Source organism: Dromaius novaehollandiae, chromosome 7 (genome assembly GCF_036370855.1).
Source record: "Dromaius novaehollandiae isolate bDroNov1 chromosome 7, bDroNov1.hap1, whole genome shotgun sequence".
Taxonomy (NCBI): domain Eukaryota; kingdom Metazoa; phylum Chordata; class Aves; order Casuariiformes; family Dromaiidae; genus Dromaius; species Dromaius novaehollandiae.
In genome coordinates, this window is record NC_088104.1 from 14,277,537 (window position 1) to 14,301,791 (window position 24,255).

A 24,255-nucleotide genomic window follows, 5' to 3' on the forward strand; every position below is an offset into this window, starting at 1 on the left:
ACTTCCCATCGCCTCACACATGATACTTGATGTCTGGTGAAGTAAACCATGACTTAGACCTCCACCCATTGAAGCAGAATTATGCCGTATCCAATATGACGCACACAGTGGCCCAAACTCACAACCTGTGTAAAGCAATGCTGTTCCAGTGAATTCACCTGGATCTTTCTCAGCGTTTAGAAAGCAAGCTCTGTAGATCTGAAATTGTTATAGAAGAGCTTTGTGTTTCCCCCTTTCTCTATGGGGCCGTTAATGTCACCAGCCTCCCAGTGAGCAGGGAGATGCCTCACCTCCCCGACATGGGGAAGCCGGGATCCCCACTGACCCCCACCCAGCATGTGGGTCTGTCTGGGTTTCATGGAGCTGCACTGCTTCTGCTCCGTATGCATCAAGCACCAGTTTCCATGTGCCTTTGCCTTCACCTGAAAGCTTCTTCAGAGCAGCCCCAGTGGGTTGGAAGTGATAAAGAGGAAAGTGGGGCCTCTCTCCTCCACGCTGGAGCAGTTCTCCCCTGAGGACATCATGCCCTGCAGTGAGGGACCAGTATGGGGACCGAATAGCACATGGGTGCCTGGCTGGGGCCAGCCCTTGCACCCTCACAGCACCAACACGGAAGAGCCCAAACAGAGTTGCCTCATCAATCACAGCCACACCAAGCGCCCTGCATGACTGTCACCCTCTTAGAGGGAAGCAAGGCTCCTGGTAGGGATATAAAAGCAGGGAAGCTCATAAGAGAGCTGAAAGCACTGTAGAAAGGAACATACTTTAAGCAAAATATTTATAATACGATCCAGTGGTAATAGCTATTCTCACGCTCTGCTTTCTCAGTGCAATGATGCAAAACAAATGTGTAGTTAAATGAAGAAAAAAAAAAAAAGACAGCTCTCCCACTTCAGAGAGCAGCTGTGGAGCCTTTACAGCTGTAAATCCCTAGGTTTTAGGGAATTTCAGTGCTGGTGAGCTACAAAATAGCTACAGTACGAGTAGCATAGAAGAAGTTTCCCCAGCACCGAGCCAGGAACCGGCTATGGCCGTAACTCGGGAAGCGCATGCCTTTGCTCTGCTACCCTACGGAGGGAACCAGAGCGAAAGCCATGCTCCCGGCCTGGGAACGGGACAGCTCAGCTCACGCCAGCCACCACCACAGCTACCGGCCCTGGCGCTTTCATCCCAGAGCTCTTACCGTCAGCGGGGCTGAGGCCCCTGGCCGCCGAGATGACGGAGAGGGTTGGGCTGCTGTGCACGGAGCGGAGGTAGTGTTCCATGTGCGGGGCCACGTAGGGGTGCGGCGGGCTGAATAGTGACTCCCCGGGGCCCGCCGGGTGCGGGGAGAGGCGGATGAGGGAGATGTCGGAGATGACGGGGCTGCCGCTCAAGGTAGGAGGCCTGGGAAAGAAACAGAGACATAGCCGTCACCCACGACCACGATGGCTTCTCCTCGGGGACGAGGTTAGCAGTCCTGCCTCCGCTCTAGCTCGCTGTGATCCTATTTACTTCACTGTGCCTCGGGTCAGCCTAAAAAACAGTTATGAGATGGCTAAAGTGAAAACGCAACCTACGGCAGAGAGCTGGGACCGCTTGGCAGTGTCCACAGCCCTTCTGCTGTGCAACGTGGCCTCCGATTTCCACGAGAGTGGGAGGCACCCTGCCATCGGTGCAAGCCCCAGCCCCGCGTGCCCCGAGCTCTGATGAGAGCAGGTGCCATGCAAGGCGGCAGCATTAAGTCTTCACGGCACTTTGTTCCCCCACCTCTGAACTTCAGATGGGAGATAAAGAGCCCATCGCTACTTCCCGCTGCGGCTAGGGAGGGCAAGTCGCCTCCTTTGCCCTCCGCTAAACCCGCTCGGAGCGGGAACGTGAACTTATCGTGACTAGAGAGGGAGACTTTGCGCAGGAGCTCGGCAGCGGTATCAGCTCACTGGCAAGGCAGGTGGCACGTCCATCTTCCAAGCTCAGAGCAGCCTGCCAGAACTGGGAGAAGACGGCAAGCTCGGAGCCTAAATCCCAAAGTTACTGTGAGCAGAGGGAGCACACAGGAAGGGCAGACGCTCCCAGCTGACTCCCAGCTGTGCCTCGGGCTGATCTAAGGGCATGGTGGTGCCAAGAGGGCCACCCCAGGCCCGTCACACGTTCATCCCTTCTGCTGGCACCGGCACTTGTGCGGCTGCATGGTCAGCTGGCCCTGGGAGCTGACTGGGCTGAAAGCTAACCTCCTGCCAGCAAAAGGGGGGAGGCCGGAGCACGTGGCTGCAGAGGCAGGCGACAGCAGCAAAAATGCCCTTTTGGGCACCTTAAAGCAGTGTAAGCCTCCTGTGAAACTGTACCCCCAGCACGCTCCGTGCAAAGCAGCTCGCCCCACCTGGACTGACTCTAAAAGGCACATAAGCAGCTCCAAGGCAAGGAACACCACGTGCACGAGCAGGTTGCGTGGAGTACGTCCTGTGCGATCGATCTCACCCCGCCTCATTGCACAGGGAGGCTGAATCGACAAAGACGCTCAATGTGAAATCAGCTGTTTGCAGCCTCCTCACTGCTGCTGGGTATCCAGACCTTTAATCCTCCCATGGGGACAGAGCCTCAGCTTCAGGACAGCTGTGCGAGGAAGGATGCAAAAGGCGTGAGGAGTATTTATATGGCCTGGAGGGCAATGAGCTCCAGGCTGAGCTGCGTGTAATGGTCAGTTAAATGCAGGCCCTAGCACCGTTCTCCTCTTTCCCTACTTCTGGCAGGAAACTTTCCCCCTCGGCCCTCAGCCCTGTGCTCGGGGGACAGCGGGTCCCATTGGCAAGGGAGCCAGCGGCGGAGGTGCGTGGAGCTGGCCCCGACCATCTCTCTCCCACCCTGCCATGGGGCCACGCAACCCGGCGTCGGCAGCTCGGGCTACCCGGCCACTCCACAACCCGCCCCGGTTACGTCAATCATGGCTTTTACAAACCTCCTTGACAGGTTGGCTGTACGGTTCAAAGGGCAAAAGTTCAGGAGGGATTTTATTGCATGCTTTCATGCTTTCTCGAGGGGGCACCTCTATTAAATCCCTCAGATTTTCCTCAGGCCAAGTGTTACCTGAGAAAGAAGTCAGTAAATGCTGCAGGATTCAGCAGGTAACCCTAAGAAACAAAAATCAGGGGTGCATTTCGGCACCAGAGCGGTTTACTCGGGGTGATCAAGCATGGAGGAGAAACCACGTGAAGCTTGCCCAGACACGTATTTACTATATCCAGCAACCTTCTTAGACAAACCACGGAGGGTGCAAGAAGGAGAGAAGAGAGTTACAGCGCTGACCTGAGAAGCAGAAAATCTGAGCTAGACACAAAAGCAAGTAGACATGTCATTAGGCAAAACAGAAAGAGAAAAAAGCTTGCTATTGCATTACATCTCTTTTCACTTACATATTGATTGAAATGGAGTTGGTGGGGAAACACAGGTCATGCTAGGGACAGGGTTTGTCCCTAGCCCTGTGCTGTGGAGAAGCTGAGAGAGGTGGGACACGTGCCCTACGGGACTGCGCCTGGGCAAGGCGGACAAGGGCTGAACTAATGGATGGTGTTACGAAGGTCCTTCCCAAAGAATATCCAAAAATACCACTAGCAAGTGCACGTATGATCTGTCTCTCTACGCACAGCTAATCGCAGACACGAGGGCCTGAGCAGTTTAGAGACGCCACCTGAACCTCCAGATCAAGGATCCACCCTGCATTATCAACAGCTCAGGTGCGTTTTAATTTATTTATAACACGTGCACATCAACGAAACCGCACAGAAATGTAATATAAGCTTCACAGACTTATTCAGCAGTTTACGAGCATGTTTGTTTGATCTTCTGTGTGTCTCCCTGTCTTTCTGATAAATTAGTAAACCTTGTGGCTTTTTGAACACTTTTTGCTGATGGGTAGTAAATTAAATGTCTTTTAAAATATTTATAGTTCAAAGTACTTTCCTGTAGCAATACACTCTGTGGCTCACTGGTGTAAAATACAAGGCAGTGAAAACCTATCATATATAAAGATCAGTAAACGACTCATAGAGATATACAGTCACCGGCACACGCGCGTTAACCGGACCAAGGCCCGAGTTTCACCGGCGTAACGCCCCGCAGGATCAAGCCTGTTTTCTTTTATGGCCCTGAAAAACAAACTTATGATCACATAGCTATTTCCAACCTCGTCACCTCCCCACCTGTGTTACTATGTCATTTCGTTACCAAAATTATGGGGCAGCCCCTCGGTTGCTCTCCAGGAGCGCCCAGCTGCTGCGCAACGAGTGCCCGGCCCCGGGCCCCGACGGCAGCACGGCGTCGGCGGCACAGCCCGGGGGAGCTGCCGCGGGGCTCGCGGTGGCTGGTTTCTGTCGAGGCTGCTAATAAAGGCGGCTGAGAATGGAGTCGACCAATTTATTTCTACTGGGGAGGAGGGCGAAGTGAATCAAAGTCTCTGTTCCAGATTTAGTTTCAATTCATTTCTAATAATCTCCACCGCCTCATCTGGAAAAAATGAAACAGGATTAAAAAAAAATGATGTCATTAAGAAAACATCTGACTAATTTTTCTTCTGATGAAGACTTAATGTAAGTGGGGGGGAAGGGATGTAAATTAAAAGCAGCCCCAATCTTCCCTGGGCCACAGAGCCAGCCTTAATACATAAGCCATGAAAGAAGTTTTCTTACATATACAATAAGTTCCCTCTTTCATCAGTACTCACAGCTTCTCCCGAAAGGGTTGTGAACTTCTTTGATGCAGGCTTGAAACTACGTATTACTAGGTTTACGAGCCTTTGGAGCCTACACTGATCAAACTGTGAGGCCGACATCTAAAATGCATACAACAATATGAAGAGTTTGCTGTTCATTTTCTCAATGCTAAATTGGGCAGAAACGCTGGAGTCCCTCAGAACAGGAAAACTCCACCCTGGCCAAAAAGGTAACAAGTAGGAAAAAGATCAAGAATTCAACCGAAACGCATGCAGCTGGAAATCCAGGTGGTATTTCAACATAAGGCTGGCCCTGTGCATAGAGACCAAGTTGGAGAGCAAGTTTCTGCTCCTGGCTCCTTGTGGCTTTACCTAAAGCCTCTCATTGCTGCATGTCTCCATCTGTAAATTAGAATAGCAGTAACCTCACTCAGGTCTGGCTCTTGTAAACCCTTTTAGGCAGCAATCATCTCTATTGTATGTGCACAGTTCTAGTAAGGCACAATCCCCATCTTTGGTCCCGCAACTGGAATTCAAGTGACAACTGGGATATTAGAGGACCAGCATTCACACGGCACAGCAAGTCCCAAAACAATATGACTTCTAGTAGCTGCCTACCAGGAAAAGCTGGCAGGAGGGATGGCATCCTCTGTTCACAACTCCCCAAAAGTTTGGCTTTCCCCCCTCTTCCCAATTGCTTTGCTGGCATTATTTCTTATCTAGCCCCAAAGCCCCAGAGCATGCCACCACAAACATGCAGTACGAGGCAGCTGTAGCTGCACAGGTCCCCTCCCAGGCAAAGGAAGAGACAAAGAGAAAGTTATTAGCTGTTGCTCGTTCGATGTGGTAGTGATGGCAACCAGGGAGAGAGGAATCACGCCGGCAGAAGGAGACTGCCTGGGCTCCCAGCACGCTGTCGGGGAAGCAGGGCTCTTGGCCCCAAGCCCCGCAGTGGGATACTCTCTGGGTTAGTGAGTTGAACCGGCTCATGCAATGGTGCTAGTGGTGCCAGGGCTGGTGCAAAACAAGTGGTGAGAGCAGGCGGTTATTGGGGAAACCAATTAATGCCTTTGTAAAACCACAGACCAAGCCCAAGCCATGTCCTTTCATTAGAGATTATATGACGCTTTACTTGGAAGAGAGGCTGAAATAAGCCCGTCTCAGCCCTCATTACGATCCCTAATCTTTGGATTTCTTCCTCAGGCTCTGTGCTGTATGTCAGGCCCTCTCTAACAAAAATATATCACCATCTTACCACCAAGCCTTGTGTCTCCAGATGAGCCCCTAAGCCTGGAGTCAGTTAACAAGCAAGAAAGGACTGACTCCAAGCCAAAACTTCTGGGCTTTCTGAGCACGTCCTTAAAGCTCACTGCCCATAGCCCCTCGCTATCTGCCAAAGCATCCTCCGCTCTCTCCCTGGACCCTGCGGACAGCACAAGGAAAACGCCCCAGTGCCTGCAGATGATCTGCCTTTGCTGAAGTCAACAGTGTAAAAATCTCACCGACTTGAGCGGGACAAGGTATTACACCTGGCCACATACATTTCTGAAGAAACCGGGATTCTGGTTTTCAAATAGGCTAAGGGAATTGGGTGTCCAAACGCCATTAAATTTAATGGGAGCCAGGGGCTTGTTTTCCCTGAGGCTCCAGCAAGAAGCCCAGATTCTATAATTAATGCTCAGTACTTACCCAGCAATTTGCATCTCCTACAAACCACATGAGCACCGATTCATTTCGTCCACCTGCCCGCCCTCCTCTTCCGGCCAGGAGGGGCTCCTCTCTTTTTAACAGAAAGAGAAACTGAGGCAGGGAAACACTGTTGACCACGAAGGACCTAACAGCGACTCCCATGGCTGCCGGCAGCCCCCTCCTCGGAGCATAGGTCTGGCCGACCTGCTGGCACTGAAAGCAGTGAGGTCGCGGACATGGGGAGGAGAGGCAGCTCCACCAACAACGGAGGAGCAGCACCAGCCGCAAGGAGATCCGTCAGCACCTGACACCTGACACAGCCAGTGGGACACTGGGAAGTTTTTGGTGGTTTCCTAGGGGCTAGTCACTCCCTGCCTATCCAGGGGAAAGAAATCTTCGGCATTTTCTTACCCCGAGGTGCAGAAACGCAACAAGGCTCTGCGCGTTTGCTAAAACACTGGCTCACCTGGAGACACGCAGCCCTGGCCCAAGGAGACCTTAAGGCCCCAAACAAGGCTCAGGGCTGTTCCCCGATGCCCGTCCTGCTCCTGGAGCACAAAACCACCAGCAGCTGCAGAAATCGTGGTCACTGAAGCCTTCTGCAAGCACCACCATCGCGGCACGGGAGGCCCCCGCGTGCCGCCCCTCTGCCCCAGAGAGGGGCTGCAGGGTGATGGGAGCTGCAGAGCTGCTCGGGTGACTTCTCCCCGTCCCACTGCCCCCCCTGCGATCATGTGACAGCAGCCGCCACATCTTGCATGGCAGAGACGTGGCATCGTGTCCCTGCTGCACGCAACCCTGGAGCCGCTGGAAATGGCGCCCAGCGACTAACGCAACAGTTAAAGAAGTTGCACATTTCTGAAATAATCTCCATTGGTTAAATAAAACCCAGAAAAATGGGGACAATTAACCAGCACTAATGTCCCATGACTAGCCTACACTGATACTTATGTGCCAAACGCATTCATTCTGCCGAAAACAAAGGCCTGAATATTTTTCCATATGCTTAATGGAATATGGACACTTGCAGGCAATTGTTTCGCTGTGCAATAATAAAACTGCATAGCTGCTACACAGAAAGGGGAGCTGGAAACAGAACTTTCCTGGTGAAGGGGATTATATCCTGGTAGAGTTTTGTTATAAGAAAAAAAAAAAGAAAAAGAAAAAAGCCTTTAAAAGCAACAATCCTCCCCAAACCCCCCCTAAAAATCCTTGCTTTGTTTCCTAAGATAAATAAAACCTCCTGGCCTGATTTTCACAACTGCCACATACCCAGCACCCCACACAAAGTCAGCAGGAGACATGGGAGAGCCGTACAGTACCTTACGATCTGCCAATACCCAAAAAAGGGACCGCACTTGTGACAGACGCTCTATATACGGGACGCCAAAGCTTTATTCAGCATGAAACCAAAAACGTCCCAGGATTTACGCTAAACAATTCAGTCCAAACAGCTCATGCTAGCCCCTCGACTTCACCTCTGTTTACTTCTGATTTAAAGTCCCTTACAAGAGGAAGGGCGAGAGGTCGCGACACCCCTGAGGTTTCCTTAGGGCTAAACCCACCGAGGTCCCACAAACCATGGTACCTTTCGGAGATCAAATCTGGGCCACAACTCTCAAACTCACATGCCATTTGATCATTTAGAAAGCTTCTCCCCCCCACACCTACTTTTCAACTTAAAAAAGCAGGGGAGCCGCAAACGCCGGTGTGCCGGGAACAAGCGGCATTAGCTGTCTCGCAGCCGCACCTCACCCCAGCGACTCAGCGAGAACGCGGAGCAGCCGGGTAATGAGGCGACGGGGAATCACTCGCACTTCATGATTCTCCTGGCACAGCAACAAGTTGATAATTATCCATTAAAGTGACCTGACGCTTGAATATAAGGCTATCAACTCAAAGACACCAGCTGACGTGTCCTGCTAGGAAGAACCGGATGGGGACCCAGGAGACGGCACTGCTAATTCCCAGCCCTCTCCTGCTGCGCTGCTCTGCATGAGCCATTTTATCTTTTTTTGCCTGTATTTCCTCACCTCTAAAACAGGGATAATATCCTTTTCTTTCTTTTTTCTTTTTTCTTCTGGCAGACCCACAATAGAGAAGATCAGGGATATCCTTACTAAATTAGCAATTAATGTTCTCACTTGTAAGAAACTGTCACAGAGATTGGGAAGCTGGACAAAAACTGCTACAGCTTCTCTGCAGAAATTTAACAGGTACATTTTGAGCAGTTCCCATTTTCTCCTTTCCCCTCAAATATGGCTATGAGGCACTGAAAGCCTGAAAAATAAAAAGATATTTTAATAGTGAAGGCAAGTTCCCATTAGAACAGTTTATAGAGGGAAGTGGTAAATTCAGCACTACTGCATGCCTTTATGGTAAAACTACAGGTTTTTCTAAAAGATGGGCTCTAGGAGTACCATGAGTTTTGGAGTTTTAACAGTAGGGAAGAGTAATTTCTCCCACTGTAGAAATTAATGGGTGGGATCCTACAGCCCGTGTCACAGATGTCAGAGCAGATTATTGTGGTAGTTCCTTTGGGCCTTAACAGATCTAAATTTCTGAATATAAAAATCCTTATTTGTGGATTTGTGGTTAGGGCACTGCTTTCAAATGGAGTTAGGCAGACACTATGAAAAATCCCACTATGTCTCCATTGGCATTGCTTGTTGTCTAAATTCCTTTAAAAATCTGGCCTTTAAGTGTAATCTTGTACTGCTGAAGTAAAAGGAAATTTTGTCACTGGCTACAGCAGTAACAAGAACAGGCCTCGAATTTGCTGATTTCTCTATTTTCCATCTACACCATGGAAACAGTATAGTAATCAAAGGTGGGTACAATAAATTAGCATAAACTTTTTTCCATTCCTCAGAAAAACACATTTAACACTTACTGCAACTTTTAACATATCCAGGTGAATTTTATCCATTTGTTCTAGGTGGAAAAAAATTTGGTTCAAAAGTGAAAAGATAAACATTTTTGATTTTTCCTTTTAACAGACCATTCTGTTTTCAAACATATCTGACTTCAACTGCAGGTTAAAAAAAAAACCTAAAACCAAAAGCAAGCGAAAAAAACCACTGCATTTCACTTGATGCATAGTTATTATTTTCACCAATGAAATCAAACTTATTTTGTTTTAGAACAACTTGAAACTTTTTTCCCCAAGGTTTTAGCCTAAGGTCCACCAGCAGTTAGTGATGTTCTCAAGTTCATGGGTTGTTAGCAGTCTCAGTGAAGGCAGGCGCATCATCTGGAGGGAACAAAGTTGGGAATGCAAGTGATCCCATATAGGAATCGATCCTCGGATTAGAAACTCTCTGAACTACATATGGTTTCTTATTGTAATTATGCAGCATTTTGTACAGTGCAGGTCTAGTCTTTGCTGACACTTGTAGGTACAACTGCAACACAATGAAAGCAATTATTGTTATTGTTGTTGTTAAAATGGAAGAAAAATGCATATTTTTAATAAGCAAGGTTGCCCTCCATTATATAACACACAAATAAGTGAGACATCAAAGGCAGAAACTAGAGTTGATATGGGACCTTCAAACCCAAACCAAATTAGTGTCTTGAGGAGAGATCTTTGATTTAAGCTTAATAGTGGTGATTTTTTTCTTGGGTTTTTTATACTTAATCAGCCAAACGGCCCACTGTGCAGACATATGTTCCCAAAGGACATCAAAGCAAGTAAACATTCTGTTTCAGATCCTAATATCCCTTTTATCCAATTATCTTACTTACATGATCTTTTAATTTAAGTTCTGAAAGCCCACCTTTTCACACAAGCTTTCCTTTGGCGACAGAGGTAGAAGGATGACCAGCTCAGTTCTTGTGAGATGCCCGCCAAAAAACCACAACGAATAAATCAAAGCATGGTAGATGAGTCTATAAGATAGTTTCTTGAGAGATTAAGGATGAAAGCCTTCAGAGAAAAAGCATATTTTAAGAAGGGACTTCAAGGAAGGTAGCTGAGGGGGAGAGAGGGAACGAGAGGGTGAGCGAAAAGGCATGAAAGAAAGCGCGGATAAAAGCCGAAGAGCCAATAAAAGAAGTTCGGCCACAGTCTGAAGGAACGATGCAAACCTGGTGGTGTGCGAACTTCAGGTTCAGCCATCAGAAGTGTGAACTTGATTCCAACAGACACAAAACACAAAAGTTGGGGCAGCAAAGCACCACTGGCTCAGCATGGAGAAAGCAGGAGGGCTGGGGAGCAGCGCTGCAGATGTGCGGGGAGCAAACGAGGGGAAGTCCTGGCAGCATGGGGAAACGAGGTGAAGGCATGGAGCAGATCTCAATGGCAGAGCTGAGTAGGAAGGTGAGGCTGAGGGAGATGCGCATGGATTTGGGTCTAGTTAGGATACGTGGAAAATGGGTGTTAGAAAGACGCGTCGAATACGACACAGCCATTTATCTGCATCCCACTGATCCAACGCTGATCTCCCTTGGGACACAGGGTGAGGATATTAGCACTTTTGAGCGAATATTTTGCTCGTAGCTGTGAAGGCACTGGGATTGGAAAAACAAATGGGAAATGCATGTGGGTGGGGAGGAAATTTGAATTTTTCATCCCTGCTTAGTGTCTTCTTGCCATGTTACTTTTAGGTGGGAGTTTTCCTTCCCTGGGAGGAAAGAACATTTGAGTGCTACAGAGATGATTAATATTTAAAAGAACTATTTATACAGCATTTCTGGAAACTCCTTTGCTGTGTTACACTGACACTAACCTGTTGTGGAGATGGTGAATCAGTAGCAGGAACATTGCAGCAGTAGAGTGCAGGGAAGAATCAGGCAAACCGTAGAAAATGCTTATTCATTCATTACCTTTTAAATCTGCCTTGGCTCTGTACCCGTCATATCCCAGAAAAGCAGAAAAGGACTATTCCTCTTCATCATGACTGTAATACAATCAACTGGCTGCAGCATTACTCTAACCAATGTTAACTAACAGAGTCTATGTCTGACATCTATAATTTCATGTTAACAAATTAGGTAGACTCCAGCATTTCCTGGTACCTTGAATGCCCAAGAAGCTCATAACTTTTCTTTATATGCAAAATGTCAGGGAAAGGGCAAACAATGTTATGCCAGAAGACCACAGCCAAATCACTTGGTTGGAATGTGCTGTAAATCATGTGTGAATGGAAAATGAATCTTTGTTCCAGGACAGCAACTTGCAGCATTAACATTGCTGCTAATACCTTCCCTCTGCTATTGGGAATGTCCTCTTCCCATAATCCAAGGTCCTTAAATCCTGTAACTAAGACACACCAAGGAACGAAAACCTCTACTGAACTAATTACAAAAAGCCTGAAAAGTCTTAGTTCTCTTTTCTAATGTACAAGGGGAAAACCACTGGAGTTCTGGTTTTGGAAGGATGCTGCTTGGTCTCAGCAGCCTTAAGCATCTGTAACTAACTGTGAATAACCAGAAAACCATGGTTAAAGAAGAATACAAACAAATGAAAACAGATCTAGCACAGTTCTCTATTAGGCTTTTCTAGCCACAGCAGTCAGAGGAGCCTGGTATGCAGAAGTAATTGTGATAGCCACACAGAAACACATCACGCACATGTATACATGCCCCAATCCACGACATACATTCATAACCAGGCTGGATCTTTCAGTTAAGACCTCTCTTTTTATAAGCAAGCCTCATTTTGCCATGTCAGAGATCCACCATTGCAGATCTATTATTCATACAAACAATAAATGCAAGTGGTAGTAGAAAAACACATTGACCCTCGTCTGGCTTTTTCAAAGGCCTTCCCAAGCTGTTGGGGTGGAGGGAGAGCAGCAAACAGGCACCACTGAGATGGCAATACCAGACAAAGTACCCCAAATACGCAGGCAGCGTGCTGCACGTGTACCCGCCTCAGGTACATCAAAGCACAAAGCTGGGAGACGTACGTTCCTACAATCATGAAGCTCTTCGGTTGGAGCTCCCTAGGTTTTTGTGCAGGAATTAATTTTACTGGCATTTGACACATTTGAAACAGCAGCAGCACACACTGTAACCTCCAAAGGGAAGTATTTTTGAACAATATATAATAAATACATTGATTTCTAATAATAAACCATCTGCCCTAAATCTTCCTGCTGACAGGTTTAGTTGGACCAAAGGCCCTTTTCACATCTACTTCATGACAGTTCCCATCGCTACATAAAGACTTTGAAGTGCCCTAACGTGCAGTAAAATGTGAGATAACCTACCAAACTGTCAATATTTCTTCTCTTCTAAAAGGAAATGCTAATGGCACTCAAAGAGCTCAAGATGTAATGTAAGATCTGATTCAGCGCGCTGGCTGATCTAACCAGCCTTCCCCATGCTACAAGTACGCCGAACAGCTAGCAATTATATAGTGAAGAGCAGAAGTGGGTGAAAGTTTTTCACGGATAATATGACTGCAGAGAAAAAAAGCCTTTTTATTCCAAATGAGCTTTTCTCTTGGAAATGTTTTGAGTTTTCTCTGTAAAATCTGAGCATTAATATCTTTGTTCTTCCATTTTAATTTCTTTTTTAACTCGTAGCTTTTTTTTTTTTTTTAAAAAAAAACCATTAGAAAGAAAACAAGCTAAGAAGAAAAATGGATGCTTTTAGAATCTGGAAAACATTCAGCTGGGAGTTAATTTTCCATAGGGAAAAGTTGAACATAAATAATTCTGAGAAAGCAAGGAAAAGGAAAAAAAAAAAAAAAGAAAGAAAGAAAGAAAGAAAGAAAGAAAGAAAGAAAGAGCGAGCATCCCTTTCTCTCCAGTCCACTGTAATAAACAATGGGCATTTCTCTACCAGCTGTAGTCCGAGGGGTAAACTAAAAGCGATAACACAAGTCCTGAGCTAAAAACCCAGCACAGCTTGCTGAGCTGTACAACCGCAACAGAGTCCGGCTGGCACTCCAGGTGTCGGCCCGCGGACACACGGGTTGAGGTGTTTTATCCCTGATCGTCCACGTACCGCCGTAAAAGCCTTGGTTCCAAAATCTTCTTGCTCCTGTTTGTGTCATTCTCTATGGCTGCTCTCAGGTTTTCCCCGTTTTCTAACAACACAGGAAAACATCATGTATTTGTTAAGTAAGGAATAGGGAACTGCTATTCCCCACCTACTTGCTGCTGAAGATTTGCACTAGTGCTTTTCTACCTGTGGTTTGCAAAACCATGGGGGATGAAAAAATCCTACGAGTACTGTGAAAAATAACTGAAAACCCCGAGCCCTCTGCCATTCAGCGCCAATTCACCGTACCCTGTTGGCCACCTCTGCTGGAAACTTTTTAGGGAGTCCACAAAGCACCATAGCTTGAAACCTCCTCACTGACCCCACGCCTCCCCAAATCAATAAAAATTACAGACGAGACTCTCAGAACCACCGCCTACCCCCACCCCGATCCCTCCAGCACCCACCGACGGCTGTCTGCGCCGGAGCGGACATGATTTAGGCATCTCCCTCAGGCTGACGCAGGAGTAATCCTGCCTCCCGACGCCGGCAGCACCGCGTACCTACGGCTGAGCCTTCTCCCGCTGCCCGCGGCTCACCGCCGCGCACGGGGAGACCTGCGGGCCTCATCTTTCACTCCCTTATCTCATGCAGCTATTCCTTATGCAGACACATTTCTGTATACAAATCCCATTATACTTGACCCCCGGTTCACCCTGTTTCCATTACAACGCTGTAGACTCAACCAGACTTGCTCCAGTGCCAACTCTGTGCTGTCATTCCCTGCGCACAGCGGTAATAAAGAAATCACTGTTTTAAGCTGACAAAGAACAGATTTCTTACTAAGTAAACACTGATGTTTTGGTAGGGAAATTAAGTTATAAAATTGTGTCTACAAAGGGAGACCATACAGATGGAGTTTGTTAAGAGACAGCAATACAGTCAACAGTGGTTAATTCAATTGCCTGCTACTTATCAGATTTTTTTTTAAAGGCTTATCCAGCTTTTGTAAATGCAAATGCAGAAAAACATTTCAAAGAGTTGTTGCAGTCTTAGCCGGGGAGCGATATGCACACGCGGCTTTTTGAGGCCAAAGGGACGGCCCACGCATCTCTGCTGTGGCCACGATGGGGTTCAGCAGGTCCGGCCCTGGCCTGCTCGGTGGTCAAGCACAACGCGGTCCACTCCTCGGGGCGACCCTGCCTCTCCCCCTCCCGAGATCACCTCTTCACGGCTGTGTCCAGGCTTCCCTTCCTCCGGCGACAGCTCTCACCTGCCTTTCTGCCCTGCGTGATGTCCCCCACCGATTTTTAATGGCCCCAAATCTTCCTTCAGCTCAGTCAATCCTCTGAAAAACAGGACATTAAGCTTAGCCAGTAAAACTTAGGAAATTCAATATGTCCAGTCCTCTATAGAGCCTTAAATAACCCTATCTCCAGCTTGCAATTTTCTTCTAATTCCTGAAGGGCTGGTTGGGAGGCTGTGGAAAGAGCGCCAGGTTGGCTCCAAGTCCCTGAAGCTGTTTCTCTCCCACCGCGGCAGCAGCAGAGGCATGCCCACCCTTTGCCTCCCAGCCTTCTGGGCAATCTCAACTAGTTTTGCGGGGGCTGCCTGCAAACCAGCAGGTTTTCACAGCATCACTACTTGCCCATCAGGAACCAGAGAGGGTCATTTTGCAAAGGGCACCAAACCTCCTCCACACACCAACAGCTCTGGTGCCTGCTCACATGGCCCCAAGCCATGAGGGAGCACAAGGTTTTTTAGCATGCTGCCAACCTTAAAAATCATCTCTTAGATCTCACCAAACACCAAATTATGCTCCAATCATGGCATCTAAGTTAAGAGAGGCTCAAACCTTCAGAGGCATCCTAATCAGCTCCACCAGCCCTCATGCTACCCAGAGTCAATGAAGCAGTGGTATTACTTTCCCAATGGGAGCCAAAGTCCGTCTCAGATGATACCATAGGTAGAATGACTATAACCTCACTGAAGACAGGTATGTTTTGAGGACAGCTGAAAATGACTGGAGAGCTTTTAAAAAGGCAGCTTCCATTTTGGCAGGGAGCATAGAGAAGATGATTTATTTTCTGCATAGGATAAAGTTCACTATGGGATTCAGTGGGCAGCATGATGTAAAGTCTCAGGCTAGCCAAAAGATATTAACATTGTGTGCCCTTTAAATGATGCACTTAGGCATTAAAAGAGATGTGCTTAGGTTGGAACTATGTAAATACACTAATTTTATTAATATAAGGCAGAAATGACTTTCTTAAAAAGAGATATTGCAGGGTAATTAACTTGCCCAGTATAAGTTCTATTTAAAGAGAAAGGATATTAAACATACTCAAATTTTAATGAAAATATTTGCAATGGCTTTAATAATTCAGCACAAACAATTTCATTTAAACATTTCTCTCCAGTTTTGGAAAGGCAAACACAGGGCCATTGTACTGTGGTCTGGGAACGAGAAAACATAACTGCTCAGACGCAGTGAATTACTTTACCTATTTAGAGAGCACAGTGATGAGCAAGCCAACCCTGGAAATCAAACCTATAATGAAATCCCAGCGGTGAGGTTTGCCACGTGGTAGCAGCTTTTGAAAATCCCACCGGGCACCTCTTTGCACCTTCAGGTATCTTTCGCAGCCCAAGCTGCTTTCAGAGGGGTGCGAGCTCCTACATGAAACCAATGTGGATGCAGGTTGCTGAACGGGAGTTTGATGTCTAAAAGCTATGATGGAGTTTACTTGGTATACAGGACTTAAAGTCCTGCACTTTGTATGTTTTTCTTTAATTGCATCTGCTGCTTAATTTGCTAAGATAAGCAAAGGACAGCAGGTAAAAATAAAGTAGGTTTTAAAATGTTTTATGGCTTAAATAATCTATAGTGTTATTAGTAACCAAGGAAATTCAACTGTCCAGAACTGAACTTCTAACATTAACAATTCCCTTTATGCGTGTCATATTACATATCAAGTTTTAAAGCTGTTCATAACACAATGGCAAAATAATCACTCTTGCTCAGCACTGCAGTACACTTTTGCTACTCATGAATACTATAAGGATTAATACAGCCATCCAAGCATGCTGTAAAAGAGCTTTTAGCCAATATAAAAATGTACAAGACAGCACAGGCCGTGTACTAACCTCAGCTGGGCAGCAGAAGAGTTGTAAGGATTTATGGGTAGGAGACAAACTTTAGTTACCCAAGTCCCTCTTGAAAACTCTCATTCTGCTGTTTGACCAAGCAGGCCAAAAATGAACAAATGCAGCCCATGCTATTGTACCCACAGACTTTTACTGACATATGTTTCAACTTGTGAAACTCCCAACAGTGCAGGACTCCCTGGCTGCACCATCTCTTTCGTTTAACTTCAGCCTTCAAGAACGGCTTCTAAAAGTCTCCAGTTTCGTTTTAATCTCTATGTCAAGAAGATTTGCTCCTGGACTCCAGAGGCCGTCTCTGGCTCGTGGCTCTTTCATTTGAAACTCAAATGTAATCAGAGTGTGCAGACCTTGATGCACTGTAGGCAAAGACATTATCTTTCAGTGTGGTTTTCACCCACTGAGGATGGTAAAGGATGCAGGAGATTAGACTGAGACCTTGCACTGGTAAGGAAGGAAGGCTGCACACACAGAGACACACGTACACACAAATCCTTCCTGAACTGCAAGTTCACAGATTGCAGCAATTTTGCTGGTGAATGTGTGAACCACAAAATTGCTCTGCCTGGGAGAAAAGCCACCAGTGAACACAGCACTGGTGGGGTTGGGGTTGGTTTGTGAAAGGCAGAGCAATGAAACCAATCACAGCAACCAAAATCTGGATAAGCACCAGTCTGGCAATGCAGTCAAAAACCAAGTGAAGGGATAGGAAACCACTGAATCCAGTACGAGTCTTTCGGAAGGAAACATGATTTGTCCTTCAGCACAAGGTACCACTAGGAATTTTCTGTCCCTCAGTTTGTGCCATTTACTCACAGGGTCACCTTGGGGAAGGTCACTCACCCAAAATGCTGCACCAGTTTGACATAGCTGAAGCAATGTACCGTCCGCGTGCAAGCCGAGCCCAAGTCCCTCCTGAACCTCTGTCCTTATCAGAAACCATCACACAGTTCACCAGAAATGCATTCCCTGCTCAGCAGAGAACAGGCATGGAAAAACCTGGTTGATGGGATCCTGAAGTTCATCAGCACATCAGGAACTGAAGGGAGAGAAGCTACAGCTTACAGAGCTCCAACCTTCTCCACGTTTGGCAGGAACAAGCTCTTAAGAAAAACAAACCAACCAACCACCCTTTGAAGAGTTTCTTATTCTTGTGGTAACACTCATCTCAGCACTGACAGGATTCAAACCAGACATGGTAGAGGGAAGTCTGGAGTCATACCAGTTTTAGATCTCACATGCCAAGAGAGGTCAAGACCTAGCTGAGACTCGAACAGATGACTTGCAAAGAAAATCCCAGGACAGTGGAGGAAGTGGTGTTGGTGGGAGAGTTCCTTTCCTTCTGACTCACTAGGCAACGCCACGTGATGGTCTTGTAAGGAGTACAGAGAGGCTGCCATTCCCATCTCCTGGAGCCCAAAAGCTCAGTGTATTTCTCCTCATTAAAGGCCCCATGGGACTCCCTTAAGAAGAGATGGGTTGTAAAAAAATCTAACTTGGCTCAAATCCATTTTAGTCTATTACATTCTGGACATCTCATTTCTGTCCGCCCTTAGGAAGGGGTTAGAGCATTCCTGACCTAACCTGAAATATGATTCGATTCTGTGTGCTTGTATTGTTTTTATGCCAAAGATGGTTGGAAATTTAGATGAAGACTGGAAGTCTTCTGCTTTTGCAAATCAATAAAGCGGTTTGGGATCTGACGACACTGATTTTGCTATGATTATTTTTGTGCCTATAAACTTCTACTGGGAATAATCTACAGACAGGTAACAGTTATATTTAAGCATTCAAATGTACTGGATAAAATTTTGCAGATGCTTCTCTTTTCATCAGTTCTTGGCATTACTTCTTACACAAAAACAGTTGGGCTGGAGGACTAGGAAGAAAGGCAAAAAGCTAGAAATAACTTTTGTATGACTTTTCCCCTGAGAACTGACTGGAATATTCTCCTGAGTAGTCCACAGAAAATAGTTATTCACCCTGACCTAGCTCCTACCATATATTAACTCTCACGCTGTACCCCAAATCCCATGACACGCTATCACAAAACGGGTGCCTTGTGATCATGGTAATACGGCAGCAGAAGACCTCATTTCATTTCCCTCCATTGAAGACAGGTTTATGTCCAAAGGGGAAGCACTAATGGCTACTTCAGGGTCTTTTCAAACAAGAACGAACACCAAAACATCCAACCTGAGAAATGATCAGTTACTTGAAGCAGCATCTTAAATATTATTAATTCCTTGACAACTCACTGGTCGCAGGAAGCAAAGTATTTTGTCCACATGACACAGTCGCTGGTAGACTTCTCCTAGGCCCAAGGTTGGTCAGTTTGACACCAGCTCTGGGATCTCCATGTTGAACCTGGACTCACAGCAGTGATACGGAGAAGGAACCATGTAGCTGTACTCCTTCTTCATTAGAGCTTGACTTCTACTTTGCCAAAATTATCAAAAGGAACATTACTGAAGTGCAGCCCTTCGTGAGAATACCAGCAAATAAACCATTAGGCCAAGAGGTCTGAAGTCAACTCCAAAGTCTATATTGTTACCTGAAAAAATCTGTAATATTAACTATTTTAAACAGTCAGTCTATACAGGTGGGATTTAGTGAAAAGTTCTACTTCATGGCATCTTCAGAAGAACACCTTTCTTCAGGGCAGAATGTGAACACACATTAAAGTTTCTCTTAGTTCAACAGACTTAAGCACATATTTCTAATTAAGCATATACTTAGTTGTTTTCCTGAATACGGAGGGACTTTAACACCGCTCTGCAACATAGATCACTCTCCGTATATCCCTATGCCTCATCAGCCCATCATTTATTTTCAAATCTCTTTTACGGACATCTCTTCTTCTTTGCTGATCCCTATCGGATTGATCTTCCTCTCATTTACTGATTTGATGACTGAATTCTTTAATTCCTTCACCACCCTATCTTTCTACACAATTTCTTGTCATTTATAATACACAGTTTTCTCTTGCAAAATATTGACTGCACTTGAGTTGGGATGAAAGACAGCATATGAAATTAAGTGTTTTATCTCAGAATTCACACAAATAGTCTCAAACAAGAATATGCATGTAAGAACATCGCCCTAATGCAGTCATAAGCTTGAAACTTTCCTATTTTTAATGTATTAACCACACTCTGGTAGTCCTTCCTCTACTAGTGGTAATTTGGGATGTGTGGTTAGCCTGTGGGAACCTAAGAGGCCTTCAGATGAAGCATTCAATCAGCAGGCAATAGTCCTGCAGCTGATTTGTAAATTAAAAGCCATGTAAGCAGCTCCAGAACCAAGCTAGGGAAGTGTCTTATGAGGGAGCAAGAACAAGACAACAATGAATTCTTCCAAATTCTTCTCCAGCATGCTTTTACAGGATCAAAAGGAAAACATTTCAAAAGCCTTTAAAGGATCTGGGAACAAACATTTATTTTTCGGAGAGACTGAAACAGACAGACCTCTCAACGTGACTGCGTTTCAGTGATACGTATAGGCCTAATATATTTTTCCAGGCATGCCTAAGAGCACTCAGGAACTGTGCTAAGTGACCGAGGTAGGGCAGAAAGGCTCACAGTCACCTGGTTTCACTATCAGGTATTAAGATCAGTTATATCAAAAAACAATTCCATACGTGGCGTGGTCAGTAAAGGAGTTGTGGGTATGTGCCATCGGACCTGGTAGAGTACATTAGATCCCAAACATGTGTAAGACATCTCATTAAAATGCTTGTGTTTCTAAACTCCAATGCAGCCATTTTCTTCATTTGCAGGTGCTTAGCTCTTACTGGGGCTGGTCTTTGGCTCCTGTGTTTCACTGAAAGTTGGGGGAGCTAGACATCAGCTGGGATTTGGCATGCTGGAAAAACCCACTCTGTCTTTACATTTCCAGCAGTCAACAAGTCAGCCCAAAGGGTCGATGTCATTTTGAAAGTGGGACTTAGGATGTTAAATCATATAGGCACTTTTTAAAATTTGACCCTTGAGCAACGCTCTAAACGTTAGCTCTGTTAGTTGTCTATTTAATGTCAACAGTGAAACATAAAAGAACAGGCACAAAAAGCCTCCAAGGCAGAAAATTGTGCAAAATCACAAATTCTCAAAATGGTCTGGCACACAGAAGAAAAACATACATACGTGGCTTACTGTCAAATTCAGGGATCTAGAAAGGCCACTTAAGCGAGTATGTTCCCACAGCAGCATTCTGCAGATCTGAGGTTTGTCAGAGTAGCAGCACCCAGTTCTGCCCTTTGATTTGTGCAGATGTGTGCACACAGCATTAGCTGCAGGCAGGGTATCCAGATCCACAGTTCTGCCACATAGGGTCCAGTTTTTTTTTTATTATGATTATTTTCCTTTCGCCCCAGCCATCTGGGTGGTCCGAGAATCAGATCTGAAATACCTAGAATCCCTCGAACCACATGTTCTAATCCCAGCAGAGTTGACTCAGTCCTTCATCCTTCCAGGGTAAATTGACTTCTCTGCACTTTATTGCGTGGGGGGAACTTTTGGATGAGATTTTAAAATTTCCGCTCTGCATGGACATTAAAAATCCAGCATTTTTCTTCCAGTATCACAGGCCAGAATTCCTGCCATTAGTTTTTCTCTCTCAATACCTTATGTTACTTGCTTTCCCATGGCCACTGGTAGCTGGGAATCCAGAATAAGCGGCACCTGAAAAGTGATGTGCCACAACCAAGCCAATGCTATGGACGGGTTTTGTCCATTTATCTCCGCACACACTGGAAGGATTTCAGAGAAACACAGTGAAAATGAGGAGGCTGAACAGATTGATTTTTGAGGAAATATTACAGGCTGCAGCCTGGCCAATTCATTACTGAGGGGAGGAAGGATATGACAACATTCAGCAAGTATCCAGAGGGGTGCATTACATGAGGAGGTGTGTTAGGCGCGAAAGGGTGAAATTCAGGCAGGAAAAAGAGGAGGTGGATTACGAAGGTGAACGGCAGGGAGAGTTCTTTAGACTGCGAAAGGATTTGCTTTGGGATGGAGCACAAATTTAGCATGGAGATGCAGGGCTGAAGAGGGAAAACCTGCACACCTCTACGCTGCAGAAGAGAAGGCGCTATGCAGGGGCAGTAGTGGGACAAAATGCCACAACAGGTCTTCACCATCTCTCATCTTCATGACTATAAGCTAGCAAGAGGTGAAACACCATCCAGAGAGAGGTTGATCTATGATTAAGAAAAAGAGAAGGCCAGGAGGGGCTGTGCTCCACATTTAGTTTAGAGAAAACTTGGGAAACATAAACAAATTCATAACACTAGAGTTAAAAAGGCAGGAGATTGCCACTGAACATTCATCCATTTTCACAGGATGCTGAGAGCAATGGAAAGTGGGCTATACCATCGAGAAAACTTCTGAAAGACCTGCACTCTCTGTTTAGAAAAGCAGTGGGAGAATAGAGTTCAAATAAATTTTTCCTAAAGCACAAGCTTAACAGAGGATAAGGTGGAAGCATGAAGTCACTTTTAATCTACTATAAAGTGAGGTAAGCAAAGGGATTATCACTTAAGACTTGCTGACATGAAGCTCTGAGAGTGACATTTAAAAGCAGTGGTGGATTACAGAGTGACATCATATTAAATGAACACATGCCAGAGGTTTATACGAAAGACCTCAGAGATCAGACTTTTGTTCTCAATACTAAAACCTCCTAGCTGTTTTTACACTTCTTGTGGTGATTAGGCTAAATTAGAGCTGCAGTTTTTCATTCAGTAAGTTGTGGTGTCACAGCAAGAGCAACTCAGCAGCCCAGATCTTCACCGAGTGAGTGCTAACGGGCACGACTCCATCTGAGCTCACCGAGACCCGCTCACTCCAGCGCAACGATGCCAGCACACAGCAACTGAAGATCCAACCCAAATGCTTCTAAATCTGATCTACAGGACCTTTCAGCTTACTGCCTGGTTTGAATCTGAAACTAAGCACCTTAAAGTCCCTCTGGACTTCAGGCTTGAGTTCTTCCAAGTATTCTGAGGACTATAAAAACACACAAATAAACTCTCCTCAATTTAAGGAACAACATAGATATACTCACAGCTTTTATAGTATAGAATGCTTCAATGCATTTAATAAGATTCAGAAGAGAGAGGATTCCCCCCCCTCCCCCCCGAATGGTTTATTCAGATTGAAAAAAAGCTACAGAAACACTCGAGCCATGATGAGTGTTTTGGATTCTGTTTGCCCCAGTGTCAGAAGACCTGATCTGCCTGTTCCTCCTGCTGAGGCCAGGAGATGGTAAGCACAGACCTTTGCAGAACCTGCACAGATAGGCAGCACTGCCTACTTCTTTGCTGATGCCTGAAAACATGCCACAAGCCCCTTCTGGGGAGCAGAACGAGTCACAGACCAGTCAGCCCTGACTTTTCTTAGCTCTCAAAGACATTAGGTGGGTGAATATTATTCTAATGGCATTTTAGACAAGGGGAGACTAAAGCACAGATGAAGTTAAAGGAATTTCTCTGGCTCCCGAAACAGGACAGCAGCAGTCCAGTGGTCTGCTGTGGTCTCCTGGAGATGGATAAAGTGACCATCGAGTATTACTTCTGGCTGTTTTACAGCGAGAGCGGTATTGATAGTCCCCCAAATCACCACCTGTAAGTTACCAGAGCCACCTAAAAGCAACACACTTTGGCTAATTACAGACTAGGGAGAGGTCTGAACCAGCCTTCGGGAGGGGACCAGACTCTACAAACCATTGCAAACTTGCACATTCTTATTTTCTTAAATAAATAAAGTAGCATGTGGGAAAGAGGGGGACAGAATAAATTGGATGTGGGAGCCCCCAAACCTGTTTCCCAAATGAGCCATGTGTCTATTTGGTGAAAGTCGTAAAACTTTGCAAAACACATAAGAAGGCCTCTCTGAGCAGCTGTTTGCTTTGACTCCGGAGGGAGCTCGCTCTATCTCCAAAGCAGCACAGCACCATCAATCACAACCTGCCAAACATTTTCTACTCCGGTAGCAAAGTAAATATGAAAACACACACGTTTTATTGGCGCGTACGTTCTGCGGCTCAACCGAGCGTCATCCTCGCTGCCGAAACCAGCGTTACCTGAGTTCCTATCCCAAACTGCCTGACGGGATCAAAGCTGCAGCCCCATGAAAGCAGTGTCCTACAGAGGTTCACTGAAGGTCCTTGGCGCACACCCTACAACGCACAAAGGAGGCTCAGGGAGGCGGGGAAGGTGCCCCTCAGGGCCAAGGGCGCAGAGGAGCCCGGCTGCGAGGCAGCCTGCCAAAAACGCGGAGCACCTGAAGGCAGAGTCCTGCGGAGCCCGGGCACGGCACGCTGGAGCATGGGGAGCGCCTCGTGACCTTCGGGAAATGCGTATGTCAAACTCCAACACCTCTCTACCGAGTGTGAATGAAGTGAGATTTTTCAAAGGAATTCAATCTGGCAAAACCAATTTTTTTTTAAATAAGATCAGCAAAAAGCACATCTGTGACAGTAGCAAATTCCATCCCTAAAGCAAGAAACACTAGAGTTTCTCAAGGCACAGTTGTGCGATGATGATGATTATTTTTTGTATGGCTAAACAACATATTTTCCCTTAACCCCAGTTGGCCTCCGCTGGCTGAATCTCAAAAAAACAAAACAAAGGAAAAAGAAAACCAGCCTGACACAGATATCCAGCATGGAAAATCTTGAGTTCAACATCAAATTTGGCAAATCTGTAAACCCTTGAAACAGCCTTTTTACGATGAAAAGTTCAACAACCACCTGGTCCACCTATGAATTACTCTGCCGAGGCA

General features: G+C 46.1%; 1 protein-coding gene across 6 annotated transcripts in view; it reads right to left on the bottom strand.

The window, feature by feature from the left end:
* Window positions 1-24,255, bottom strand: part of GLI2 (GLI family zinc finger 2) — a 203,021-nt gene that overhangs the window by 43,682 nt on the left and 135,084 nt on the right. For 3 of the 6 annotated variants that reach the window (XM_064514717.1, XM_026118474.2, XM_064514716.1), the window contains 2 exons: window positions 14,580-14,654; window positions 1,184-1,386 (listed from right to left, as the gene is read on the bottom strand). In XM_064514717.1, coding sequence (XP_064370787.1) covers window positions 1,184-1,386; window positions 14,580-14,654 — 278 coding nt within the window. The remainder of the gene's footprint in view (window positions 1-1,183; window positions 1,387-14,579; window positions 14,655-24,255) is intronic. The other 3 variants (XM_064514718.1, XM_026118475.2, XM_064514719.1) reach the window with 1 other exon arrangement.